Source organism: Lethenteron reissneri, chromosome 33 (assembly GCF_015708825.2).
Source record: "Lethenteron reissneri isolate LAM-NWPU_2019-01 chromosome 33, ASM1570882v1, whole genome shotgun sequence".
Classification (NCBI taxonomy): Eukaryota; Metazoa; Chordata; class Hyperoartia; order Petromyzontiformes; family Petromyzontidae; genus Lethenteron; species Lethenteron reissneri.
In genome coordinates, this window is record NC_083811.1 from 101,229 (window position 1) to 127,676 (window position 26,448).

Here is a 26,448-nt window from a genome sequence, read left to right on the forward strand (position 1 = left end):
TGGCACTCGGGCTGAGGTAAAAAATTGTGGGAGGATCAGGTGTGGTGGTCGCAGACTCCATACTCGACCAGAATATGTCGTTCGATCACGACCTGTAAAAGCCAGGTCCTGCAATTGTCATATTAGGGCTCTACAACATATTCGAGCATGATTGAGTCGTCGTGACATAGCCAACATGGTGGCGTGTAGCATCATTTCGACAAGACTCAATTATTGGAACTCACTACTCTACGGGACGTCTGGCAAAAACATTACCAAGCTGCAGTATGTACAACATTTTTTGGCACGTGTTGTGACGGGTACTGCAAGATTTGACCACGTCTGTCCAATGCTCGCCGAGCTGCATTGGCTTCCAGGTGAACGAACAAATACATTATAAGGTCGCATTCATTACACACAAAGCGCTTGCCACAAATGGACCACAATACCTTGCTGATCTCGTCAAGGAGCATAAACCATCATCACGCGTACTCCGGTCATCCTCACAGCGGCTTTTGGCTAGCCATCGAACAAAGACCGTCACTGCATCGCGTGGCGCTTTCAAATGCGCTTCTCCGGCCGTCTGGAACGCTCTTCCTTCCGATATTAGGAAGCCACTGGAGCTGTGCACTTTTAAATCAGCTAGATTGAAAACTAATTTCTTTAGAACTGCTTTTTGTGTTTAGTTTGTTGTTCTTCCTCCACACCTCCGATTAACATGGTTGGCTACGTACGGTGCGAAATAAGTTCAAGATAAATACAATCATCAAACGTAAATAAAATATTTCACAAAGGGTAGCGCTGTTGCCTCCATTGCGTCCATTGTGTCCGGAGTCACCGTTCCCCTAACCCCCCAGGGTGTGTGCTGCAAGGAGATGAGGCAGACAGCATTAACCAGGCCAAGGATCTCAAACTTGACCCTGACCATGACCCTAATCCCATCGAGCACAAACTCTGCCTAAGTCGCTTTCCCTGACATTAACCATTAAAGCCTCTAATCCCATCCAAAAAATACGGATTCTAATTTAATACATCGATGTAAAACCCTAAATTATCAGCACATCATGATATGAAACATTGACTCCAACCCGACGATGTCAAAGTGATGTCCTGCTCACATTGGCATTGAGACACTCGTCTGCATGTAAAGCCCTGAGGCGTCACAAGACGCTCTGCCGCAAAGCCATCTGGATGATTAAATTAGGATCCTCAAGTATAATCCTAGAACCCCCACGTCTGAGTCTGTTCTTGCTAAGTGCCTAGAACGCAAAGCAGTAGGGGTTGTGACACTCACTGCACCATCTGTAAATCCCTTCTCCCTCAGTCCCTCTTCCTGCTCTCACCTGCACTGACACTACCCTCTCTCCAACAAAGGCCTGAAGGCTGCACTCTCTCCAGTCAACCCTCCCTACAACTGCGCTGCCAGCACAGCCAGGGCTCAGGGAGACTCCACGTGCAGTGTTCACCTTCCATGCCCCTCCCTCCGCTCCCTAAACGCAGCGCGAGGCCACATGGCACCCAAGGGTTTTATCAAAATAAAACCATGCAAAGTTGTGTGGCTCACAAACGGCAGGCAGGGAGGCCCGACTCCCATACGCCTTGCGTGCATGTCGCGTGACTACCGCACTGCAGGTACAGTGCCCTCTCAGATTTAGAGCACGGTTGGGGAAGCATCGAGCATTCATGACGCCGTGGAGGTGGTGGCCACGGCCAAGCTAAGACCCCTAGCAGCCGGCACTCACATGCGGAAGAAGCTGGTCAGCCTCATCTGGCCTGAGAGCAGCTTGGCCTTCGCAGGTTGCCTCGCCCGACCTCGTGCCTGCCTGGACGTTGGTGCCACGGCCCGTTTCTCAACTTCGGGCCCCCGAGGATGTTTGAGTTGCGGTTCAGAGCCTGTGGTGCAACGCCTGGGTGAGGGAGGCGGCCTCTTGCCACGGACGAGCGTTCGGCTGCTTGACCCTTGGTCCACAGATCCGGCCTGCAGCTCGGCCAGCCCCACCGACAGCTCTGTCCACACAACAGCAACAATGACGGCACGCATGTCCTACCACTGAGCTTGGCACATAATTAAGAAGCCCCAGAGCGCAGGAACTTCCATGGGCTCGTGGTGCTGGCTGCCAATGCACACGCATTGTCATCCACACGCTCGGTAATTTGCGAACATTCACAGCGAACCCAAATTTTGAGGCCAGTAGTTCCCAACCTTTCTGGACCTGTGGGCCAATGTCAACCCTGAAAGAAATGTCACGGACCACCATGCACCGTGGCAGATTGGGGAGGATTTTATCTAGTAGTGGATTGATTATAGCTGATGAGGATGACCAATGCCAGCAATCAGATTCAGTAAATAGCCAGATGTGTTGATGAGTCACGAATACAATCTAATTAGCTGTGCAACGGGCAGTAAACATTATGGTGCTTTGTGAAATAAATTGTATCTGCAGTAGACCCGTGGACCGCCTCCCACAGCCTTTCAGACAACCATTGGTTTGCAGACCACTGGTTGGGAAACAACTCATTTAGTTGTCCACAGAAGTGTCTTTCTCTCTCGGCCTCTGCTTATTTGTCTGACCTCTCTGTGTATCTGTGTGTCTGTCTCTGTACATGTGTCCCTCCCGGTGTATGTCTGTCTTTCTGTCTGACCCTTGCTGTATCTGTGTGTGCCTGAACCTTCCTGTGCCTCCCCGTGTCTGTCTCCGTCTCTCTGTCTTTTTCACTGTCTCCAGGAATCATTGCATTAATTCCCATCCACACAGAGCTTCTCTTATCACCAACACTGTTTTGTCCGATGGTCATCGTGAGGGCCACGGTGAAGTCACCACTCACCCCACCCGCTCAGCCACAACAATCGCGCACGCCGGTGGTGGCCGTGACAATGGCAAATCACCGAAGAGGGCCGGGCAGGGAAACACAACGCTCGCACGGTGGGGGGGGGGGGGGTTAATGTGGCGAAGCGTGCGGGCATATCCGGGGGGTTGTGGAAAGCAGTCGTGTGCGCTGACCTGGGCACGTCGACAACGCGGGCTCGGAGGTGCACAGGATGCGTCGTCGCGAGGAGGCAGGTCCACGGGGCCGGGGAGGGCGCTGCTCCCCCCCTCCCCCCTCCCCTCCTTCAACCTCCTCCTCGTCCCTCAGAGCCAGGTCAAGGCCACAGGGGAACTCCTCCCTGTACGTGCAGGCAAACTGGGAACGCACCCATCCGAGCTGGGCGGGATACACACACGCACGCACAAAGATCCCCCACGTAGCTTACAAAGACTGTTGGGGTAAGTGCAGTTGGTAAGCACCTAGAGGCCAGCATAGTGCACGAGGGGAGGCCGCCGCTGCCTCCCCATGATTACACATCGCACCGGGTTATCATTTAAGGCTTACTCAACTTAGGGGAAGCCTTAGACTGTTTCAGATATGTGTCACTAACGTTGGCCGAGAGCGGGAATCAAACTTTGGTCACCCGGTTCGTAGTGCAGTGCACTCACCACTGCGCTACCGCTCCAAAGACAAAGATCCCCCGGATAGCATCAGCAGACTGTTGGCGCAAATAATATTAGTGAGCATCTATAAATGTGGACATGGCACACCAGGGGGTGGGTGGCCAGCACCACGCTCGGCCGCCTTTGTCTCCATCATGGCGATGTTTACACACTGCCCCAGGTACTCATTTGAGGCTGAGTAAACTTAGGGGTAGCCTTAGACTAGTGTGACTAATGTTGGCCGTGAGCGGGAATGAAACTTGGGTCACCGGGTTCTTAGTCCAGTGCACTAACCACTACACAGCGGCTCCCCACACAGACACATGCCTACGTTCTGCATTTTCAGAATTTGAAAATGCAGGAACCTTGATTCAATGTGAAAAATATGGTTACGTTCCTGGTACGAGTGAACATAAGAGGGAAATGATGAATGCTTAATAACAATGACTACAATAAATACAACATTAAAAAGAACAATGTGTTGTTAATTATCTTTGATGATGATGATGATGATTGAATGATGATGGAGGTGTTGGTGATGGTGAGGAATTCAGGAGGATGACTCCTCGAGAGATGCAGGTGTTTGATAACAACAAACAGTTCTCATTTTAGCACTGTGGGGAGCGCTACCCACAATGCTTTGCCCGATTGCATTTCTGTTCTTTTTAATGGACCTCACAGACGACTCGTTTATACCAAAATGCATCAACGAGTCGACCGTAAGAACCTACGAAGTAAAACTGCACAAAGAGCAAGATCAGAGCGGGATTACTGCGAGACTTGAGGACGAAACAGGCAGCTGCCGGGGTGTGCCTCATCTTCGCAGACAGTCGCAAATGTAAAAATCTGCGTGCACCTCCCTGGTGACGGTGGTCTGGCACATATACTCGCGAATAGTGGAGTCCGGTGGGTCGCAAATAGGGAATTAGTATACATTTAATAACTCACGGATATGTGAAACTCGCGAATCCAGAACTTGAGCAGAGCAAGAGTTTATCGTATACACACAAGCATGCAATAAGGGAGGCTGTTCGGGGTCACGCGCTCGCATCCCATGCCCCCTCGCGTGCCGTCACGCGAGGCTCAGCGATGTCCCGATTTCACGCACTGCAGATGCGGGGGTCTGGGCAGACAGAAACGTCCAATCTCCTCCATGCCACACGCGCACACGCCGGGTGATGCCGTCCCAACGCCCAGCCAAGCACGGACCGTTGGACTTGACTATCGCACACCGCTCGCCTCGGCAGCACCATGGGAGGGGCGGCCAACAGTGCTCTGCCGCAGCGTTTCTGCCCGGCCGCTGCCTGACGCTGGCATGAACCCCGTGGGGCCGAGCGTCTGGCCGCAGCCGCTGCTGCGAGAGACAGGGCTGGGACAACGGTGCCGGGGCCCACGTGGACGCTGCCTTTGATGCCGCCCGCGCACCTTGTGAGTTACGTCCTCGTTTTTACCGCAGACCGTGAACGCGGTCCAAGCGCGGCGCAGTGAATTCCATAGCTTGGGCTATTATTCCTCCCCCGAGACGACCTGCTTCTTAATTCTCTGCTTAAATCTCTTTCACACAAAGACGAAGATCCCCCTGTATAGTCTTAACAGACTGTCGGAGCAAGTGCTGTCAGCAAGTAGCCATTTGCCACTAAGTAACGGTGACAAAGCACTTGTGCCAGGCTAGGGGCACATCAGGCCACATAAAGTGTTGAAGACACACTGACAGATCGCAGAACAATCCTATTGGGTTATGGGTTGACTGACCAAGATAACTGTCAGATGGACCACATGTGCTGCTCACTGTCCCACCTTTTATTGTTTTAGCCACCGGGTACTCTGTTCTTTGCTGCATCGCTCCTCCATCCTCTATTGTTTCTGGAGGTTGACAACCTCCAAACACCAAATAGCGTCCTTTACAAGCTTGCTCCATAGTGGCCAATCTTGACATCACTGGTACCAGTCATTAGCAAGTCCATTCAGCTCTAAGTACTGGTATCAGCCGTGTGGCACTTTATCAGATCTCAGATTCTGGATCACTCTTTGCACCTCCTTGGCAGATGGCACATCAGTGAGCCACTCAAAGGAAGAGGCTACTTCCTCCAATATTTATGGACCACAGAAAAAAACATTATGCACATCCACACCCGTTGCTCACACACACAAAGACACAAAAAACCCTTTTTATAGCCTAAATAGACTGTTGGGGCAAGTTCTGTTCGTGAGTAGCACCTACGATGGGGTGGATGGCCATCACCATTCCCGCCCACCTTTGTCTCCTCAGTGTTGATATTTACACGATATACCAGGTACTCATTTAAAGCTGAGTCGACCAAGGGGAGGCCCAGGACCATGTTCAGATATTTGTCACGATATTATTCGTGAGTGGGAATCTGACTTGGGTCACCAGGTTCATAGGGAAGTGCGCTAACCACTGCGCCACCGCTTCCCACAAACGTACACACGAGACAAAGACCTCCCACATAGACTCTCTGAGGCAAGTGCTGTAGCGAACACCTATGAAGGCCTGCATGGGACACGAGGCGGTGGTGTGGCCAGAACCACACCCGGACACCTTTGTCTCCCTATTGGCGATGTTTATACAAATTAGAAGCTTTCGTGACTGCAGGAATGACTCTTTGGTTCTTTCGGTAAAGTCACGTGTGTGTCTGCCTATGTTGTTTCCGTGTCTGTGTTCATCATTCATTCTTACCTGATGATGGTTGCTTGTGTTGCAACCGAAACGTCGTGTTCTATTATTATTTGATTTTATTTTCTACGTGACTTTACCGAAAGAACCAGAGTGATATTTATACATTGTACCAGGTACTCATTTGATGCTGAGTCGACCTAAGGGAGGCCCAGAACCAGGTTCAGATATTCGTAACTGATGTTAGACGTGAGCGCAGTACGCTAACCAATGCGCGACAGCTACTCGCACACACACACACACACGTACACACACCCACGTACACACACTCAGGGTTGGGGTGAGGGACGCACCCGTGTGGGAGTCTGCACGCGATTGCACCGCCTGTGCACACGCTGCACCAGAGGCTCTGGGGACGGCTCGCTCGCCTGCTCAGGAGACCTGCAACACAAAGGCAAAAATCACCTGTGTAGTCTCCCCAGGCTGTTGGGGCAAGTGCTGTCAGAGAGCCCCTATGAATTGCCAGTACAGCACACCAGGAGGTAGTGCAGCCAGCACCATGGTCAGCTTTGTCTTCTTCGTGCTAATATATACACTGCATCAGATACTCATTACCGTTGCCCACATACAAAAATACCAACTATAGCCTTAACAGACTGTTGGGGCAAGTGCTCTTAGTGGGGCAACTATGAAGGCTGGCACGGCACACGAGGTGGTGGCTTGCCAGCACCACACCCGGCCGCCTTTGTCTCCTGAGTGGAAATGTTTACAAATCGCACCAGGTACTTTTTTGAGGTTGAGTCGACCTAAGGGAGGCCCAGCACTAGTTCAGATAATCGTAACTGGTGCTGTCTGTGACCTGGAATCGAACTCGGGTTGCCAGGTTCGTAGCACAGTACGTTATCCGCTACACTGCACCTTCACAAACCCACATTGACCAGAATGTTAAAGTAAAGTCAACCCCCAAGACTGAAATAGCGTGGGGAGGTCTTCATCCAGTAGTGGATTGACCAAGGGCTATGCACCGTTACTTGCTTGTTGTATTTTGGGCCATGTGGGATGGTCACTCGATGCTGCTTCCTCTATGCGTGTGTCTGGAGCAGAGCATTCAGGCAGCGTCTGGATGTCGCAGTGTATATGTGCATGCTGCGTGAGGAGTGCAGGTGTACGTGTGTGCATGCGTAAGAGCAAGCGAGCGGGCGCCTGTGAGATCGAGTGAAGCAGACCAAGTGGGACCATTCCCAATCTCTACTGTCCCTCTGTGCCTTCCTCGCCCCGCGCCCAGTCATGCACTTGTTCCTTTTCCCTTCTTGCTCCCATTCACTGGAATGAACTCTGACTGCACCTTAAGCAATCTGCATTTACATGCTCCCGCTCCTCCCTTGAAAGCCATCTCTTCTCCCTTGCCCAAGTTACTGCTACCCCCACCCCCCAGCTACGACCAGGCCTACCCTAACTCCCACCTGTCCAAACTGTCACTAAACTACACCACACTTTGAATAATATCACTCTTTATGTTAACCACTATCATCTTATGTGCAATGTTATACTTGTTGCAAAGCGCCTTGGATTAAGGAGCTATATAAATCTATATTAGATAAGAAACGGGTGAGCGTGCATGTGAGCGTGTCCCGCTTGGCTACTCTTGTCCATCAAACTGGTTTTCGTTAGGCCTGCATAGATGTGACTCAGGAATACTCGTCTCTCACCCTCTGGCCACAACCGATAACTATTCTGTGCAGAAGTGACATCGCCATGGCTGGCGCTGGCTGGGCTCACGGTGGTGGCAACATCCTCCGGTTCGTGTGAATATTTAACAGCATCCTCGCACGAGTCGAACCGTGCAGGTGAAATCTGCGTGGGTGTGGCGGCACCAGCGCTAGTTGTAGCGATGGTAGTGGTGATGGCTGCAGTGATGGTGGCGTTACAGGCAGACCTTGCTCAGCCCGCAAGATGCGTACCTGGTGAATCGAATCAGCATTAATAAGGGTCATTATACTATATTGTATATGTAGTGGGTTCTACGGAGGCACACACTTGAACTTGGAGGCAACACGTTTATTAAACGACCCCAACAGGGTAACTACGTAAACGTACACTGGTTAACTAGACCACAACGGGGTAACTACATAACCGGGTCAGTCAGCTAACACACTGCGTGACCCACGATGCCGAGCGTAAAGACCGAAGATCGAAGAGACGTAGCACCGACGGGTTCCATTTCAGCAGATAGTCGCGATTGCTCTCGCGACTTCCCTTTTACGCTCCCGAGCGTGGCCCCCTTCTGGATCTCACCAGAAGGTTCTCGACCAAGCATCACGTGTCCCTCAAGCCACCCTTTGGGCCCCATCACTACCCTGTCCCGGTCACGTGCGCCCCCTCAGATTCATCCAGACTGTCACGTCCCTACTTGCCCTCTCTCTGACTGCCACCAGAACCATGCCCCCTTGGGCCCGCTTCCATGCCATACCCACTCTGGTGCCAGAGAGAGGCTCAAGATGCACAATTCCACTCTTGTGACAGTAGCTGGCGCTAAACGACATAGTGACTCCATTAACGTCACTACGTATATATGGGGATGCATTCTGGACGGCGTTATTTGTTTCCTATGAGCAATATATGTGGGCTTCATTGGGGTATCGGTAATCGTGCTAATAACAATAGAGGTGGAAAACATTATTTCACAAATAAAAATAATAATTTATAACATCAGTATTATGTACTGTACTCACAAGTGCATTCTACTGCACTCCTCCTTACAAGGCAGTGGTGGGAAACGAAGTTGTAGGAGCTACTGCACTCCCAATCCGGGTCATTCTCAGAGAAGAGCTCCAGGAAATCCATTATCTTAGTGATGCCCTCAGTCTAAATTTATGTGGTGAGGTTTCTTTTAGGTGGAGCCTGAGACTCTATCCTGATCTCGTGATTTATCACGGGACCAAGATAGAATATATAATCATGACTATGAATCATGATAATCGATTCGCAGGGGTTAGGGTCTGGTTGGCTCAGAGCTTGCGTCGCTCTCATTGGCTGAGCGAATTATGGGGGTGGGTACGTTTCCTTGGCCAGCACTGCTGCGTGTTCTCACTCATAAGCACTTTGCAGATATTTGATTTTCTTAAGTTTTTTTGCAAAAGTTTCTACCGAACAAAGAGCGCGATAACGAGTGAGTGTTCTTCGGAGTCGCACTAAGCAAGGTCTGCCTGTATGTATGGGGCTGTGGTGTATGCTCCCACGACCCCCCCAGCCCACAGGGGCCCCTGACCTGAAGAGAGCAAGGCAGGGCAGAGGTCCCAGGCCACCTCCATCCACGGGGTCCCAGCCACCATCCCTCCCATGCAGCCCCCCTGCCAGCGCAGCCTCGTGGTCCAGAAGGCTACGCAGCAGCGCCAGGGCGGCACGCCCGCTCATGGCCGTGCCGTGGTTGATGGCGTGAAGTCGGGGCTATGGCAGATGGCAGATGGCGGCATCAGTGGTGCGCACACACACACACACAGATGCTTTGAAAGTCAAAGGGATGTTCTGCTCAATTGAGCATTGAGGCAGCTCGTATCTCCGCTTCGAAGTTCTGAGCCAGCGGTGGAAATTCCACATTCCTACGACAGAGGCAAGTCTATGCATAGAACAACCATTGTTAACTTTCCCACAAAGTGGTATCAAGTTTATCGACCACAGAAAGGTATGTGATTGTGAGCTGCTCGCCCTGCTGTTGAGCCACTTCACCAGTTAAGGACTATAGGGCTTCAATGGCAGTGGATTATTTTGGCTCGGCGTAGCCTGCATTCTAGCAGTAGTGATTTGTGCTGATAATGCCTATGCCAAGCCAGTCTAGCAGTGTCTGGAGGGAGAAATTAACCCCTGGAGTAAGAAATCAACAAGGAGAAGAGACAGAACAAAGCCTCGCAGAACGCCAGAGTGAACAGGGAAGGTGCGAGTCCGTTTACCTGAGCGGGGCTGGTGCCGCCACGCACAGCAGGCATCACCTCTGCCTCCCTGAGTCGCTCGCTCAGCTCCTCGGCCGCTTCGTCGAGCGCGGGACCCACGGCGTGACCCATCACGCGCAGCCGCAGTAGGCGCAGCCGCACAGCGGTGAGCACACGCTCACACGCCCGCCTGCACCGCCGGAGCCGTACGTTACTCAGTGAAAGCGAGCAACGCCGCTCGGCAAAATCAGCAGCTCTTATCCAGAGCTACGCAGCTGTTTGTCTTCCAGGCTGTTGGATGCGTCGTCAGAAGTTCCTCCCATGACTAACAAACAAATACTCTGAAATGATGTTCACGTCCTCTTTCGTGATGTTATTGTGGTGTGAATGTTGTGTTTTTATGTTGCTTCTGTGATGTCACCTCAGCCACAAATAAAGTCACTTTAAAACTTTTTTGTCATAATAAGAAAGCTTCGAGCTCTTGTGGCATGGCCATGGCACCCAGCCTGAGTGTGTATCTGCAAGAGCCGAGTGTGTTTAGGTTCTGCATCTGCCATTGCTACCACTGCTCACTCACGTCACTATTAATGGACATCCACTCGACGGAGCTCTACATGGCCCCTGTAGAGGGTTTTTGGCCTACTCTTCCACATCTTGGAAAAAGTTGGAGTGCCCACATTTTACCTCACCATTCGTGACCCTCCAATTTACGAACTGCCGTGAACCCATATAAAACACGTTGTGAACAGAGGAGGAGGAATTTAAGAAACTTGCTCCGTTGTTTCAAATCAGCAACCTCTGGATTTCAAGTCCAGGGTGTTACTCAATACATGACGGCAGCGTCCCATATTACAAATTACAATGAGAGTTATTTAAAAATTATGTTTTAATAATACCAACTGGATGTAATATTGGGCATCCAGCTCTCTATTGCAACACAAAGACAAGGCTATGCGTCAATTCAACTTCAGCCATTTGGTGGATTGGTATGATTAGGGGTCGTGAGTAGTTTTAACAATCAATTCTCTTTTGGCAGCTTTCATGGTCTGCACCGTGTCTCTCTTTTAACGTATCACGTGTACCTTTGCTCATCTGGCCAGCCCAAATATAATGCTATTATCATTGTTATGCTAGTTTACCCAGGAAGGCCTCACCTAGCCTCAAGAATATTTTTAGGACAGTCACCTCCATTTGCAAACTATTGCAGTAGGGGGCGACAATTTCTACCTGTTTCCCATTCAAGCAATATTTTTTTTCTCTGCAAATTGAGACCATGACGCCAGCACACAAAGGCCTACACTTCTTTAAACAATGTCACAGGATCCTTAATGTGCACTGGGAAGCAGATGGTGTAGAGTGTTTTAAGGTTATTACACTCTCAGTAGTAATTAGGGTGGCTTATTGTGGGTGATAGTGCTGTGGTTGTTGTTACAGTATGTGTGACGATTCGATATTTGTGGGTGTGGATTATGACAATTCCAGCATTAACCGGGACGACCTGCTGGATTTGAACTGCAAAAGTCTGCAATAAGTGGTGTAAAACACCACCACTGGGCCATGTCATCACCCAATCAGCATATGATTTGCACGTAATTTGCATTCAATATAAACAATGAATTCTCACGCGTGCGATTCGACATGTGCATCATACGGGCGTGAATTGATTTGTAGTGATGAATCGACGTTGCCATGTGCCAAATAAATCCCGCACATGGCCTCACTTGAGGTTCAGCAAGTGAGGCCGCGATTCTGCTGCCTCTGCGTAACGCACGAGCGGTGGTGGTGCGTGCATAGGTGCGTGCTGCTAGTCGTGACCGCAGTACCGGGGCTCAGTGTCATGCGCTGCCAGCAGCTCCACCAGCTGGTCCAGGAACTGCACGAGGTCCCCGAGCCCCTGGGCGTAGCGGAGCAGGGGGTTGTCCATTTCCACCGCGCGACTGCGTCTGCCCAGCTCCAGGCGACGCACGAACGATGTGGCGGCCTGGAACGGCACCATGGTGCATCCGCGGTCTCCGCCCGGCTGCCCAGCCAGGACCCTGAAACGGGCTCCCCCCTGCCCCCCAGCTCCCCGCTCAGCTACCAACTCAGCTTCATGCCCAGCCACCCACAGTCACCCACCCAGCTCACCACCCAGCCACCAATTCCAGAGCAAAACACCTACGGGCATGCGAGAGTGTGCGAGTGAACGTGCGAGCTTATGGAGCCACTAGAAGCTGAGCCACGTATGAGCAGTAGCGTGGCTGAGTATGCGGAGTTGCATTTCAGGACCCAGTGCTAAGGTCCCATGTTTTAGAAGTTTTCAAGACCAAGGGATCTATTGCAACTGGCCCTAAATGTTGCTGGACCAAGGGTCCTTGGATACATGAGCCACATGATCCACAGTTTGTGCCAGTAAGACCTGTAGACCTCTACGCCACTGGGACTCTGTGTGCCACTGCACCCACGTGTCACCGAGTCGGCGGCACAGGCGTCTACACCGAATTCTCCTCCGTGCGGCCATGGCTGCGTGGTCTCGCGTGGTCTCGCGTGGCCACCTTGGCCCCGCTTCACCGCGCCCCGGGTAAGACCTTTAACCAGAAGCAGCTGCAGTCGAAAGGAAAATAAATGAATAAACATTTTTGTAGGGGAGAGGAACACGCGAGGTGCGTTGTGAGGTGAGCTCTGGGGCTGCCCGTGAGCTCCCGGCAGCACCGGTGAACGCACGACATTCGCTGCCAGCATCGTTCGGCCCGCAGTTCTGTCCCGGGACTGGTTTCTCAGCCACGCCGCCGCTGTGCTCCGGTGAATAATGCGCCACTATAACTTTAACCATTTCATTATTATTATCCATTTCTTTTCAAACTAAAGCTAACGTCTGCTCACTCGGCACTTTGCATATTGACACAGGCGGTGGGGCCGGTAATCCCTCCACACTCGCGCACTTCAAACCCGCGTTTCGCGCTGCCCCGGGAGCCCGCATAACACTGGGTAAACACACAACGCTCACATCTGGAAAACAATATTTTCACTCCTTAATGAATTACAGACCTTCTGGCTGGGCCGCGCATTACACCAAGAGGGGCAAGCTGAGAGAGGGGTGGGGGGGGGGCCTGGGATGGAGGAGGGCCTGCGTGAGGGGTGGCGGTTGAATGAAGAACGTGAGGGAGAGGTTTGGAAGGAGTGGAGGAGAGCATGCGAGAGAGAGCGTGTGAGAGAGAGTGCAGGGTTCAGCAGGAGTGCAGATGTGTGATCTGTATCGAGCCCCGTACGATGCAGAGCACACACACACCGTGCGTCATGATCACCGGCCCGTGCTTGCGTTTGCAAAAAGCAGCGTGTACGGGACTAGCAGCACACTCGTATTCATCATGTCTATGCGCTGGTGAGGGTGTATGCATGCAGGAAGCTTGCGTGCATATGGTTTTCTGAAAAACGCTAAAGTCCACCGACCAAGCAAGAAATCCCACAAAATATTCATGGGAAAAGGGCAGCCACGTTTGCAGCTTGACATTTAAAAACTTCAACACCAACAAAAACAACGCAGCCATGTTATCAGCCAAGCCAGATTGGGTGGCTAAAGAGCACACGGTCTTGTGGGAAAAACAATCCACCCACACGCATCAGCCAGGGAACTCCACAGAGACTCAGCCCCTCTCGGGGTACTTGGGGGTGGCCTGTGATGTCTGTGTGTCTGTGAGTCTGTGTGTCTGTGGGGTCTGTATGTGTCTGTGGGATCTGTGTATCTGTAGACTCTGTGCGTTTGTGGGGTCTGTGTGTGTCTGTAGGGTCTGTGTCTGTCCGGTCTATTAGTCTGTGGAGTCTGTGTGTTTATGGAGTGTGGGGGGGGGGGTCAGTGTGTTCGTGTGACCAGTGATTTGCCGCTCTGCAAGACCTCACCAGCAGAAGAGATGTATGCTTCGCCCTAGCCGCGCGCTTGAGCGCCGTGAAGGCGTCATGGTCCAGGCCGCGCTCAGGCAAATTGAGCACCAGCGACAGGGAGAGGTCATCCTTGGTGTTGACAAGGAGGCTCAGGTAAGAGCATAGGGCACTGCGCAGGCCGGCCTAGGCGCACATCCACAAATAATAACAACAACAACTGCCACTCTTCGCCACGGGGCAATGGTCAAGTCGGTCACGGTGCTTGTTATTTTTAACAGAGTTGCTAAGCACAGGCCCAAAAGGCCCAACAATTTTCAAGCGGCTAGCACAAAGAGTTGAGAACAAATTGAGTAACATTATTATCAGGGCTTGGGGAGAGAGAAGATGGGAGCGACATATAAAGTGCAGCAGTGTGCGGGAAGAAGCAGAACGCGGAGTGAGGTGACCTGCGGTGTGATGAGTGGGTGAGTACGAGGGTGTGTGTTGTTGTAACCTGCAGTATGGTTGTTGAATACAGTGTGGATGAGATGAAACCGAGTCAATGTGAGATGAGACATCAACAAGTGAAGTTCACGGGAATTGAACGGTGAAAGAAGAGTGGTAAGGGGAGGAGACTGACCGCCAGCGGGAGAGTGCCTGGAGTGAATCACTGAGTATTTAATGACACGTGAATGATCAAAAGCTCACCGACAGGGGGTCACGGGACAGAGAGGTGTTATCAGTCAACTGAGATGACGGGAAGATGCACCACTGTTACTCCCCACTGTACCACCTCACTGTATTTAATCCACCTGATGCTCTGCTTGTTGTTGCTGGAGGACAACTGCCTCCAACTGCCCAGTAGCATCCTGCACGAGCATCCTCCAGAGAAGCTAATCTTTGCACCGCTGGTACCAGTCATCAGCAAGTGCACTCAGCTCTGCATCCTCCCATGCATATTAGTCGGTCTTCTTTCGCTCATGTCGTACCAATTTAGCCCCCTCTATCTGGACAAACAGATATTGTTGGGCATGCGGTGGCTGGGCATGACACAACAGTTGTATCCTCACATGTCAGGGGAGAGCTTACCGACAGAACTGTTACCATTTCTTTTAACGATCTGTGACTTTCTTATACAACCCAGTCTCGTTAAACTCAGGATCGATCGTAGGCAGGACAACGTAAACATTTCAAGCTGGCTCAGGCGTTCTTGTAAGAGGGTCAGTGTTTCTCAATCATGGAAAAATGGGGTAAAAATTGCGGCTGAGAAGACCCAGAGACTTGCGTGGAACGATAGATTCAGCAGCTTTCGCACAGAATTATGCAGCGAATGAAATTATCATGGTGCTCCGATGATTTGGGGTGAGACCTCAACTGCCAAACCAGAGCAGGTCATGAGCATACCGCCCAGGTATGGGAGCCTCCACAAATACCACACTAGTTATAGACAATAAGGGGCAGGTGTTTTATCTTAGTGGGGCTGATGGCAAGGGCCCACATCTTTGTGGCAAGCTTCCATGTTCAGCGACAGTAACACACACGAACATACATATGAATGCGCACACACATACACACGAGACTCAGTTCTGGCCTCATTGACTGCGTGTGCACCTGGGTGATGTTAATGGCTCGTAGCGGGACGCATTTTTAATTTATACGCTATGTAAGTGCACATTCAGGTTTGCAGCTTTTTTAGGCATGGCCTGGAAACACCTCAATTGCTCTTCCACATGAAGAATAATCATCCGATGTTGAACTCCACGAGAGCGGTGTATGATCTGCTGTGCGTGCTCTAACAACACATGACAGCCTTTCCATTTTTAACAGTAATAGTTTTCCTGTGTGCGCTCGCACGGATTTTACACTCTCATTCCACTGGAAGCGTTGAAGATTCCCGCAGATCAATGTGTCGTGAACACAGCTCGACTCGCCGCTGTTCCAGCGGTTGATTCAGCTCCCAGTACGGTCACCACACACCGGAGAGGAGGCCAAGCCGTCGCTACTGTAAGATTTGGGTGGTGGCATGGCCAAGTGGTACCGCATTTGTCGCTTGTTGCAGAGGTTCGTGGTCGGAATCTGGCATGCCGCTCTGATCAATACTACAAGTGTATTAATCATAAAATACTACAGTTGACGATACATTTCCCGTAAGGTTATTCTAAAAGAGTAGGCCATTGTGTGTGCTTCACAGTCCAACTTTAAATTTGGTTTTAATTAAACCACATTTGGGATTACACACAGCAACATAGCCGCCTACTCCCAAACTACTGACGACAATGTCTGTGAGAAAAAAAGCCTTTGTGATAACCTTGTTTCTATTAGAATGGCATAAAACACCAAATGTATTTATAATTTGATTTGAAACAGAAGCCCTTGTAAGTGATAAAAGTTTTGAGATGATCCTGCTAATAAACGCCCCCCCGAGCAGATCCAACAACACTCACATCAACCCAGTGCTCGAGTCGTTGGCAATGATTCAGACAGATAACACTCCGTCTCTCCACATAAAGAACAATATTTGTTTCAGTCCATCAGCTTATTATTGGTCTTCCAGACAAATCAGAATCAGAATCTTTATTTAGACTGGAAGGATCCAATGAGCTATGAGGCTCTTTTTCACAGATTTCCAGTAGGGGCGGGTCAGAAAGTTAAAACAACAAACAATACAAAAAACGATAAGATTGGAAAGTAAAGGAAAACCTAGCCAATGTAGAACAGTAGCATTTAATTAAGCTGGTAAACTCTTCACCCAGTATCAAACTTCTGGGTCTCATCAACAGGCCTGTTAAATGCTGCTATTTGCCAGATGGTACTGGCAAGGGCCACTGGGCCTGCACAATGGCTCATAAGGAGTTGGAGTGCGCACACAGGGAGACACAGCCCAACTCCAAAAGGGGGCTCAGCCAGTGTTGTTCTCAGCGCAGGCGTGGCGGCCACCACTCTCAAATCTTAGCTTCACTACCCCCGGCAACGCTGCCATTACGTAGCACGCTCTTGAACGTGGCACGGTGAAGATCAAATCCAACTGGTGACCATGATGACAGCAACAAAAACAGAATCGGATCTGGACAAAATACCAAACGGGGCAGTGAGCGATGCAAGTGGAGACACCTTGAGTCTGGAGTAGGAGAGAAGCTGGGACCCGGGGGTGGAAGGGAGAGGTCGTGAGGTCATGGCTGCTCCGCTTACAATCTCCAGGAGCTCCATCTAAGTCGCATCACACACACAAAGATATCCAGTATAGCTTCTATAGGGTGATGGGGAAATCGCTGTTAGCGAGCACCTATCAAGGCCGACATTGCACGCAAGGAGGTGGTGTGGGTGGTGTGGCTGGTACCACTCCCGGCCGCAATTGTCTCCCCAGTACTGTTGCTTAAATACCACATCAAGTATATCACTCATTTAAGGCTGAATAGACCTCGGGGGAGGCCGACGACCATTTCAGATTACTCTTTCCTGAGGAGCCACTTTTGCCAACACCTGGAACAGGAGGGCATAGAAAGCATCGTACTCATTAGCTGCGTCTGGAGATCACGGAACAGACATGGGAGTTATGGGTTGACTGAGGTGACTGGTAGTTGCACCACCTATTTTCCCCCCACTTTACAAACTTGTTTGTTTAATGTGAAAATTACCCAGTGCGTTTTCTTGACTCGTCTAGTGGTTCCCAACCTGTGATCCGAGGACCATTGGTGGTCAACAAGGCCATGAGAAATGGTCATAAAAATATTGCTGAGTGATTTTAATTCAGAAAAAAATGTTGGTGCATGGTGGTTGTAACGTTGTTTTGAAGGTTGACAGTCGTGCGCGGGTCCAGAAAGGTTGGGAACCTATGGACGAGGTCAATAGAATGCTGCAGGGTCAACGATGTTGGCATTCAACTAAACCTGCAACTGTTACAATTTCTGCAATGCGTATACAATGTATGCACATATTCACATCCACACGCACGCACACGAGCACACACGCGTACACATGCATACATGTGCATACAAACACACAAGTCCACATTCACGTGTATGCAGGTACACGCGCACATGTATACATGCACAAAAATACACATCTCGTACACATTCCCATACTCACAGACTCGCATTCACATGTACTTGCACGCATTCACACCCACTCACGAGCCCACCAGCCACGTAGATGCATTAATCACAAGCTCATGGGGGCCTCTTCAATCTCAATATCGTTTACAAATCCCACAGTAACCCACGTCAACTGTAATTACATAAGATTAATCTTTTACACGGGTAACACTGTGATATAAATAAATAACACGAGGAAAGTTTTTGGGGGGAATGCTGACGCAGCACAAACAATAACTTCATAATCCATGAGACTTGGGTGGCATAGGGCCCACTTAAAATCCAAACACCCGACGCGAACTATCACACCACCGGGTCTGCACTACCGCACCAGAGCCTGCATTACCACACCATTGAGCCTACACTACCGCACCACAGAGCCTGCATTACGACACCATTGAGCCTACACTACCGCACTACAGAGCCTGCATTACCACACCATTAAGCCTACACTACCGCACCACAGAGCCTGCATTACCACACCATTGAGCCTACACTACCGCACTACAGAGCCTGCATTACCACACCATTAAGCCTACACTACCGCACCACAGAGCCTGCATTACCACACCATTGAGCCTACACTACCGCACCAGAGACTGCATTACCACACCATTAAGCCTACACTACCGCACCACAGAGCCTGCATTACCACACCATTGAGCCTACACTACCGCACCAGAGCCTGCATTACCACACCATTAAGCCTACACTACCGCACCACAGAGCCTGCATTACCACACCATTGAGCCTACACTACCGCACCAGAGACTGCATTACCACACCATTGAGCCTACACTACCACACCACAGAGCCTGCATTACCACACCATTGAGCCTACACTACCGCACCACAGAGCCTGCATTACCACACCATTGAGCCTACACTATCACACCACCGAACCTGCACGACCACACCATTGGGCCTGCACTATCACACCACAGAGCCTGCATTACCACACCATTGGGCCTGCACTATCACACCACCGATCATACACTACCACACCATTGAGCCTGCAATATAGCACCACCAAGAAGCCAGTTCAGGCCACAACCAGGTAGAGGCAGTTACCACCATCCTCCCACCCCCTTCCCACCAACAGCTGTGAAAACACTCCGATGTTCACCCCCTCTGATCATCAGCTGAGCAAAGTGACCAAAGCGCAATTTGGCTGGGTGCAGTGGCCAATGGTGAATGGGAGAGGCAACCGCATCCCGATCAACATCATCATCCACATCAGTATCACCTTCAGCATTATTGTGTTGCTGATATACTCCACAACAGGGTAAATGATGTGATGCGTATCATATGGTTTTCCATCGAACTAGGACCAATATCTAAGAGAAGGTCTTGCCTTTGAACATCTGAGGGCATTTTATGAGCATTAGTGTCATAATTTTGACTCTGCTGATGACGTTGTATGCCGAAAAGAATGCAGAATTTGTATTAAACCTATGCTGCTGAAAAATGTCACTCCCAGGCCGTGTGGCCTCTATGATGAGTAAAAATCACTTGCATATTTTATGCATAGGGGCCGATATGGGAAGGAGGCAAATCGCCCACTCATTTATTTTCTCGCCATCATTGTTGGGTTTGTGCAGAACCGATGACGGCTTTGCTCTACAATTCCACCACTCTGCAGGGGGCAGCTTCGGTGACACGATCGCTGCACTGGCCCTGCACTGCATCAAATCACGGGCCTCGCCTCCGCAGGTCCACGCGGCATGGCCATGCACACGGGAACACAGGATTAACTGCCGATACGAGACCCCCACTCGACTGCGCTCTCCACAGGAATTCCTTCGGCGGGGGGGGGGGGGGCTGCCTTGGCCATGAGATGCGGGTGAACGCCTCACGCAGTGGGCGCCCGCACCCAGTCAAGCGCCGCGACGGGCGCGCACGAAGGAGCCGTCGGGCCACACGTCAAAATGTGCGGCGTTGCTGTTCCCACGCCCAGTGGGAGAAGCAAGTGGGGGGAGGTGGGGGGCGGGGGGGTTTGGTGGGGGGAACTGGAAGCACTAATTGGAAGCCAGAACGCGAAAAGGTACGGAGCTGAAACTTGACGAGGGCGCGCACCGCTTCCAGCAGCACCATTTCCTGCATGGGGAAGGCGAGGGGCCAAGTCGTGCTCTCCAAAGAAAATGCAGCAAGAACAGGGAAACTTAAAGTGTCAAAATGTTGCTGCAATCAGCACTATATTTTTTCATCCGTTTAGTGTCCAATTTTATTTCCAAAGGTTACAAATGTGCACCTCGTTTTGCAAAGGCCAAGATTTTCGTCAGCTGTCGTAAAACGGTTCTTTGTGGTGCTAAGCACTCCATTAAGTTTGTGTTCTCGGCAAACATTTCATTGTGCTGGCGGTGCGCGATTTATGCAGAGTCAGGGCTAAATTCTGGCTCTACGGTCAAATGTATCAAATGCTCGCACAACACCGCACATAGAATGCATGCCAAGCCAGGCCGGCTACTTACGTCAGCAGCTACCTCGCCCTGCTTGCCAGAGCACGCGGAGGCCACTCATCCACGCAGAGGCTGTGCTGCACTCTCGTATGCTGTGCTATGCAGCACTAAGCAGTGCTGACCCACACTTTGCTGTGCTGTCCGATTCTAGCATACACTACTGTACTGTACTGCGATATTCTACCCCACCAAGTTAAGCTGCTGTCGCACTGTGCCCTGGGCTGGTGGCACCTAATGGGGAGGCTATGGATAGTGGTCACTCACAGGGAAGGGTAGGGTTGGTGGTCGCTCATAAGGAAGGGTAGGGTTGGTGGTCACTCACAGGGAAGGGTAGGGCTGGTGGTCACTCACAGGGAAGGGTAGGGCTGGTGGTCACTCACAGGGAAGGGTAGGGTTGGTGGTCACTCATAGGGAAGGGTAGGGCTGGTGGTCACTCATAGCGAAGGGTAGGGCTGGTGGTTACTCATAGCGAAGCGTAGGGCTGGTGGTCACTCACAGGGAAGGGTAGGGTTGTTGGTCACTCACAGGGGAGGGTAGGGTTGGTGGTCACTCATAGGGGAGGGTAGGGTTGGTGGTCACTCACAGGGGAGGGTAGGGCTGGTGGTCACTCATAGGGGAGGGTAGGGTTGGTGGTCACTCACAGGGAAGGGTAGGGTTGGTGGTCACTCACAGGGAAGGGTAGGGCTGGTGGTCACTCATAGGGGAGGGTAGGGTTGGTGGTCACTCATAGGGGAGGGTAGGGTTGGTGGTCACTGACAGGGAAGGGTAGGGTTGGTGGTCAATCACAGGGAAGGGTAGGGTTGGTGGTCACTCACAGGGAAGGGTAGGGCTGGTGGTCACTCATAGGGGAGGGTAGGGTTGGTGGTCACTCACAGGGAAGGGTAGGGTTGGTGGTCACTCACAGGGAAGGGTAGGGCTGGTGGTCACTCATAGGGGAGGGTAGGGTTGGTGGTCACTCATAGGGGTGGGTAGGGCTGGTGGTCACTCACAGGGGAGGGTAGGGCTGGTGGTCACTCATAGGGGAGGGTAGGGTTGGTGGTCACTCATAGGGGAGGGTAGGGTTGGTGGTCACTGACAGGGAAGGGTAGGGTTGGTGGTCAATCACAGGGAAGGGTAGGGCTGGTGGTCACTCACAGGGAAGGGTAGGGTTGGTGGTCTTGCACAAAGTAGGATACTGGCTCGTAGTTACTCACAGGGGAGGGAACTGGCTGCCCGATGTGGTGGTCTCCGTGCTTGGCGGGGCCCTTCTGGTAGGCCAATAGCACGTCTGCCAGGTCGAGGAGGTTGGCGCCCCTCAGAAGGGCCATGTACTCCTGCCGAACGGTGCCAAAGCGCTCCGGGGGGGTCTCTGCCCCCCAATTGCCCAGCCCCCCCAGTGCTAGCTTCTCCTGGAAGATCCAGCGCCGCAGCAACAATGCCTCCCCCAGTGGTGCCTCAAACTCCCCTCCAGCCTTGAGACACAGCGACACAAGAGGCAGAGACAGGGAGATAGTGAGTGAGATGTGGAAACAGAGGGACATCAGGCATGGTTCATAGGCAAACTTATAATCACCAACACACCCACCACATTATACACCCCGATACATTGACTCACACCTACTCACTCTCATATAGAGAAACCCTCTACACAGAGGTAAACACCGAACACATTATATTCATGACCACACACCTACACATATGCACACACCTACCAACAGCAACCGCCATTCGCCACTAAGTAGTGGTGACGTCACCACGGCACTTGTGCCAGGCTATGTGCACGTTGAGGCCACGTGAAGTGTCGAGCGCTCGCTGGCAAAAGATCACGGGGCAGATCCAGGTGCCACGGGTCGAGTGGCTGAAATGACTGGCCGATGCGCCACCTGTGCCCCCTCCTGTACCAACTTGCTGTGCTTTAGCCACCCGGCGCTCTGCTCATTGTTATGAGCGTCGCTCCTCCATCCTCTGTTGTTGGAGGGCGACTGCCTCCAACTGCCCAGTAGCAGCATCCTTCACGAGCCTCCTCCACAGAGGCTGATCTTGACACCGCTGGTACCAGTCATCGGCAAGTCCACTCAGCTCCACGTCCTCCACATCCTACTAGACACACATCTACAAACAACTATGCACCCCTACACACAAACCACACTACACAAACATAAAATTGTTGTTGTCCACGGGGTGGTGATGATGGTATCAGTAGGAGGCTGTCATGGTGGTGGTGTCAGTAGAAATATATTGTGGTTGTGGTAGTGTCAGTTGGCTCTCATGGTTGTGCTGGCTGTATTGGCCACATCTGGTCCCGTTGGTCAGCTACCTGCTTGCTGAGTTGCGCCATCGCGAGCTGCACTGCCACGAGTGTGAGCGGCGGCCCAAGCAGCGTGCAGCGCTCCCACGCGCCGCGGCCCGGGCAGCATTGACGGAACCACGTGAGAAGGGCACGCACAGACTCCTCCGGCGAGCACATGCTGCTCCTCCACACTCTGCACACGTGAACACGCCGAGTTCAACATGTCCATTACACCAACCCGTTTATAATTTCTGCCACAGTTGCTGTGATCTTGCAGTATCATTGTAATCTCAAATTCACTTTTGTCTTTGCATCCTCGGAGGACAAAATAATAGTTCGCTGCACTTCTAATATGCAGATGCACAAGGGCATCACCATTTTTTATCACGTGATAAGTCTGCCATCTAGCGGCATGATCTGGAAATAACATTGGTACAAATTATTTGGGTCTTTCGATAACGTCACGTAGATGGTTCAAAGAAAATAAAAACTAGTTTTTGGTTCTTTTCTTTTAACCATCTACGTGACTTTACCGAAAGACCCAAAGAATATGAATTCCTGCAGTCACGAAAGCTTTAAGTCAACATTGGTACAAATATCAGGGTCATGCCCAAAATACGATATTGTCCAAAATCACATTGAGACGGGTTGCAGAATCACGAAGCCGCTCCTCATTCAAGTGGATTGACACTGTGCGAGGCGGCTTAGCAGCTTGGCGTGCAGCTCGCAGGCGGAAGGATGCGAGTTCAAATTCTGTTTGGGAGTTGACGCAGCCCCATCATCCCACGGGAGGTTTGTGGAATTCCAAAACCTCATACACATGCTGGGATTTGGAGATCGGTGAGGCTCTCTTTTATACATAAATGGCATCGTAATTCTCGTGGTTTATCCATTTTCTCTTTGTCACTGATCCCGTGTATGCCTTTGTCTCTGTCATCTCAGCCTCCAGTTCCAATGCCTGTCTCCCTCTGTGCCCGCGTCTCAAGCTATGCCACTGTCTCCCTTGTCTATCCGTCTGTGTCCACATGTTCCTCTGTACCTTGATCTCTCGTGTCTCTCTCAGTAAATGTCTCTACCGTGTGTCTCTGTCTCCTTGTGAGTCTCTCCTTATCACTTTCTGTCTGTCTCTTGTGTATTTTTCATGTCTGTATCTCTCCTTATTTTTGCCTGTGTTCCCGTGTCCGTCTCTCCTTGTGTCCGTCTCCGTAACCCCGTGTTTGTCTGCCTGTACCGTGTGTCTCTCTCCCACCGTGTGTCTCTCCGTGTCCTCATATTTCTGTCTATCTGGACCTGTCTCTCCGTGTGTCCCTGAGCCACATCTCCCTACGCCTCTGTATATCTCACTCTCCCCGTGTTGTCCTGGTCTCTCTGCGTGCCCGCGTGGTGTCACCGTGTCGATGTCGCAGCCCTGACCCCCCCCCCCATCCGGGTCTCTCTGTACCTGGACCCTCACTCTCTACCTGGACCTTCTCTCTCTACCTGGACCTTCTCTCTCTGTACCTGGATCTTATCTCTGTACCTGGACCTTCTCTCTCTCTCTCTGTACCTGGACCTTCTCTCTCTACCTGGACCTTCACTCTCTGTACCTGGATCTTATCTCTGTACCTGGACCCTCTCTCTCTACCTGGACCTTCTCTCTCTGTACCTGGACCTTCTCTCTCTGTACCTGGACCTTCTCTCTCTGTACCTGGACCCTCTCTCTCTGTACCTGGACCCTCTCTCTCTACCTGGACCTTCTCTCTCTGTACCTGGACCTTCTCTCTCTGTACCTGGACCTTCTCTCTCTGTACCTGGACCCTCTCTCTCTGTACCTGGACCCTCTCTCTCTGTACCTGGACCTTCTCTCTCTGTACCTGGACCTTCTCTCTCTGTACCTGGACCTTCTCTCTCTGTACCTGGACCTTCTCTCTCTGTACCTGGACCCTCTCTCTCTGTACCTGGACCCTCTCTCTCTGTACCTGGACCTTCTCTCTCTGTACCTGGACCCTCTCTCTCTGTACCTGGACCCTCTCTCTCTGTACCTGGACCCTCTCTCTCTGTACCTGGACCTTCTCTCTCTGTACCTGGACCCTCTCTCTCTGTACCTGGACCCTCTCTCTCTGTACCTGGACCCTCTCTCTCTGTACCTGGACCCTCTCTCTCTGTACCTGGACCCTCTCTCTCTGTACCTGGACCTTCTCTCTCTGTACCTGGACCCTCTCTCTCTGTACCTGGACCCTCTCTCTCTGTACCTGGATCTTCTCTCTGTCCCCGTGCTTTCGGCCGCATTCGGTTCTTGGATTCAAACGCCAGCGGCTCGAGCCTGGCAGCCAATCGCGGCGCGTCCCGCCGTCCCACGTGACCCTCTCAACCATTGTGGAGTCGTGGGGGCGAGGCACGTTGCTGGTCCTCATCGCTCATTGGACAACATGGAGGTCACGTGGCACGTACAGGGAGGAGCTTCGTGATGTCATCAGAACGCGTTTGATGCGGAGAGCGAGCACGTGAGTTGTGCTGGGTCAGTTTCTCCGCGTAACCGGTAACCGATTAAGAAAACCGGTTTGCCAGGCAAGGTAAACGTTTAGAGCAATACACACAAACTGTATACGGTTAAATGTTGACTTAAATCTTGACTTAAAGCTTTCGTGACTGCAGGAATTTATAGTCTCTGGGCCTTTCGGTAAAGTCACGTAGATGGGTTCAAAGAAAATAACAAAACACGACGTTTCGATCGCAACGCAAAAGCGATCGTCACCAGGAGGCTGCGACTTTACCGAAAGACCCAGAGAACATCCACCGCGAGTGTGTGCGGCGGCGGCGGCGTTATAGCTGAGAAGCGAAGGCAGCTGCCGCGGTGCATCGTCCAGCGCGCTCCCGGTGCGACCCGTCCTCCCGGCGCGGCAGCAGTGGAGCGATGGCAGGGGGCATCGATGGGTTCGCCGCAGTTACTCGGTGGGCAGGTCGCGTGGAAGAGTAGGCCGAATACCCCCCACCCCAGCAAAACGCCCTCTAGGGCAACTCCTGCGCCGGCAGTGGCGTGAGCGACGCGAGGAAGTTGTTTTACGAAGTTGAACTTCACAGAAGCGCCAACATCAACTGGAGACGTCGTCCCTGCCGCGATCATTGTCACGAGCTGGGGTGGTGGTGGGTGCCAGTTCGCAGCGCCGCCACGCGTGGGTGACACGCGTGAGTGACACGTGTCACTCACGCGTGGGTGACACGCGTGAGTGACACGTGTCACTCACGCGTGGGTGACACGCGTGAGTGACACGTGTCACCCATTTTGACGTCACGTCAAAATGCGCAACTTTAAATAAATATAGACAACACTTTCTACTTAATTAAATTGACTTTTTAATAAATGTTTTCTACAACATCAGAGTGCAGCGCCACATTAAATGCGCACTACAATGACAATAGTTTAAAGCGATTTGAAGCATGTTTTATATCTTTTTGGGGGGGGGGGGCAGAGCTTTGTGACGTCATATTTGAGGGGGGTCTGACTTTTTGTGACGCCGTGTGACGAGGGGGGGGGGGGGGTAGAATAAGAGAACAACTCCCACTACTACCATCACTGCTGTATGGAACTCGGGGTTGTTGGGGGCGCGCCTGTGGCGCTCCTCACAACCATTTGCGGCCTTCGGCCAGGAAAGTCACGAAACAAATTTCACGCAAACGACGCCTTCACACAAGCACCCGATGCTCCGTTTAGAAGTTTTAAAATGAAACATCTTTGAATTGTATTATGTTTGAATTAGGTAATTGTATTTCTTCGTTAAAAGCTTAAATCATTTTACATCTAG

The 26,448-nt window shown here is 51.5% G+C and overlaps 2 protein-coding genes across 4 annotated transcripts in view; one reads left to right on the forward strand and one right to left on the reverse strand.

Annotated features, from left to right (window-relative positions):
- Positions 1-760: 760 nt before the first annotated feature.
- Positions 761-25,020, reverse strand: PARPBP (PARP1 binding protein). The gene is given in 12 exon segments (XM_061564783.1): positions 761-1,986; positions 2,982-3,183; positions 6,438-6,525; positions 9,353-9,531; positions 10,032-10,200; positions 11,834-11,991; positions 13,887-14,051; positions 16,959-17,054; positions 21,591-21,848; positions 22,694-22,857; positions 24,898-24,966; positions 24,969-25,020. Coding segments are annotated over 12 exon segments (1,869 nt in total). The 3' UTR covers positions 761-1,717.
- Positions 25,021-25,090: 70 nt separating this feature from the next.
- NUP37 (nucleoporin 37) overlaps positions 25,091-26,448 on the forward strand; it is a 31,959-nt gene continuing 30,601 nt past the window's right edge. Inside the window, exon 1 of one of the 3 annotated variants that reach the window (XM_061564781.1) lies at positions 25,091-25,149. In XM_061564781.1, the coding sequence (XP_061420765.1) occupies positions 25,133-25,149 (17 nt within the window). In that variant the 5' untranslated portion in view covers positions 25,091-25,132. The other 2 variants (XM_061564782.1, XM_061564780.1) reach the window with 2 other exon arrangements.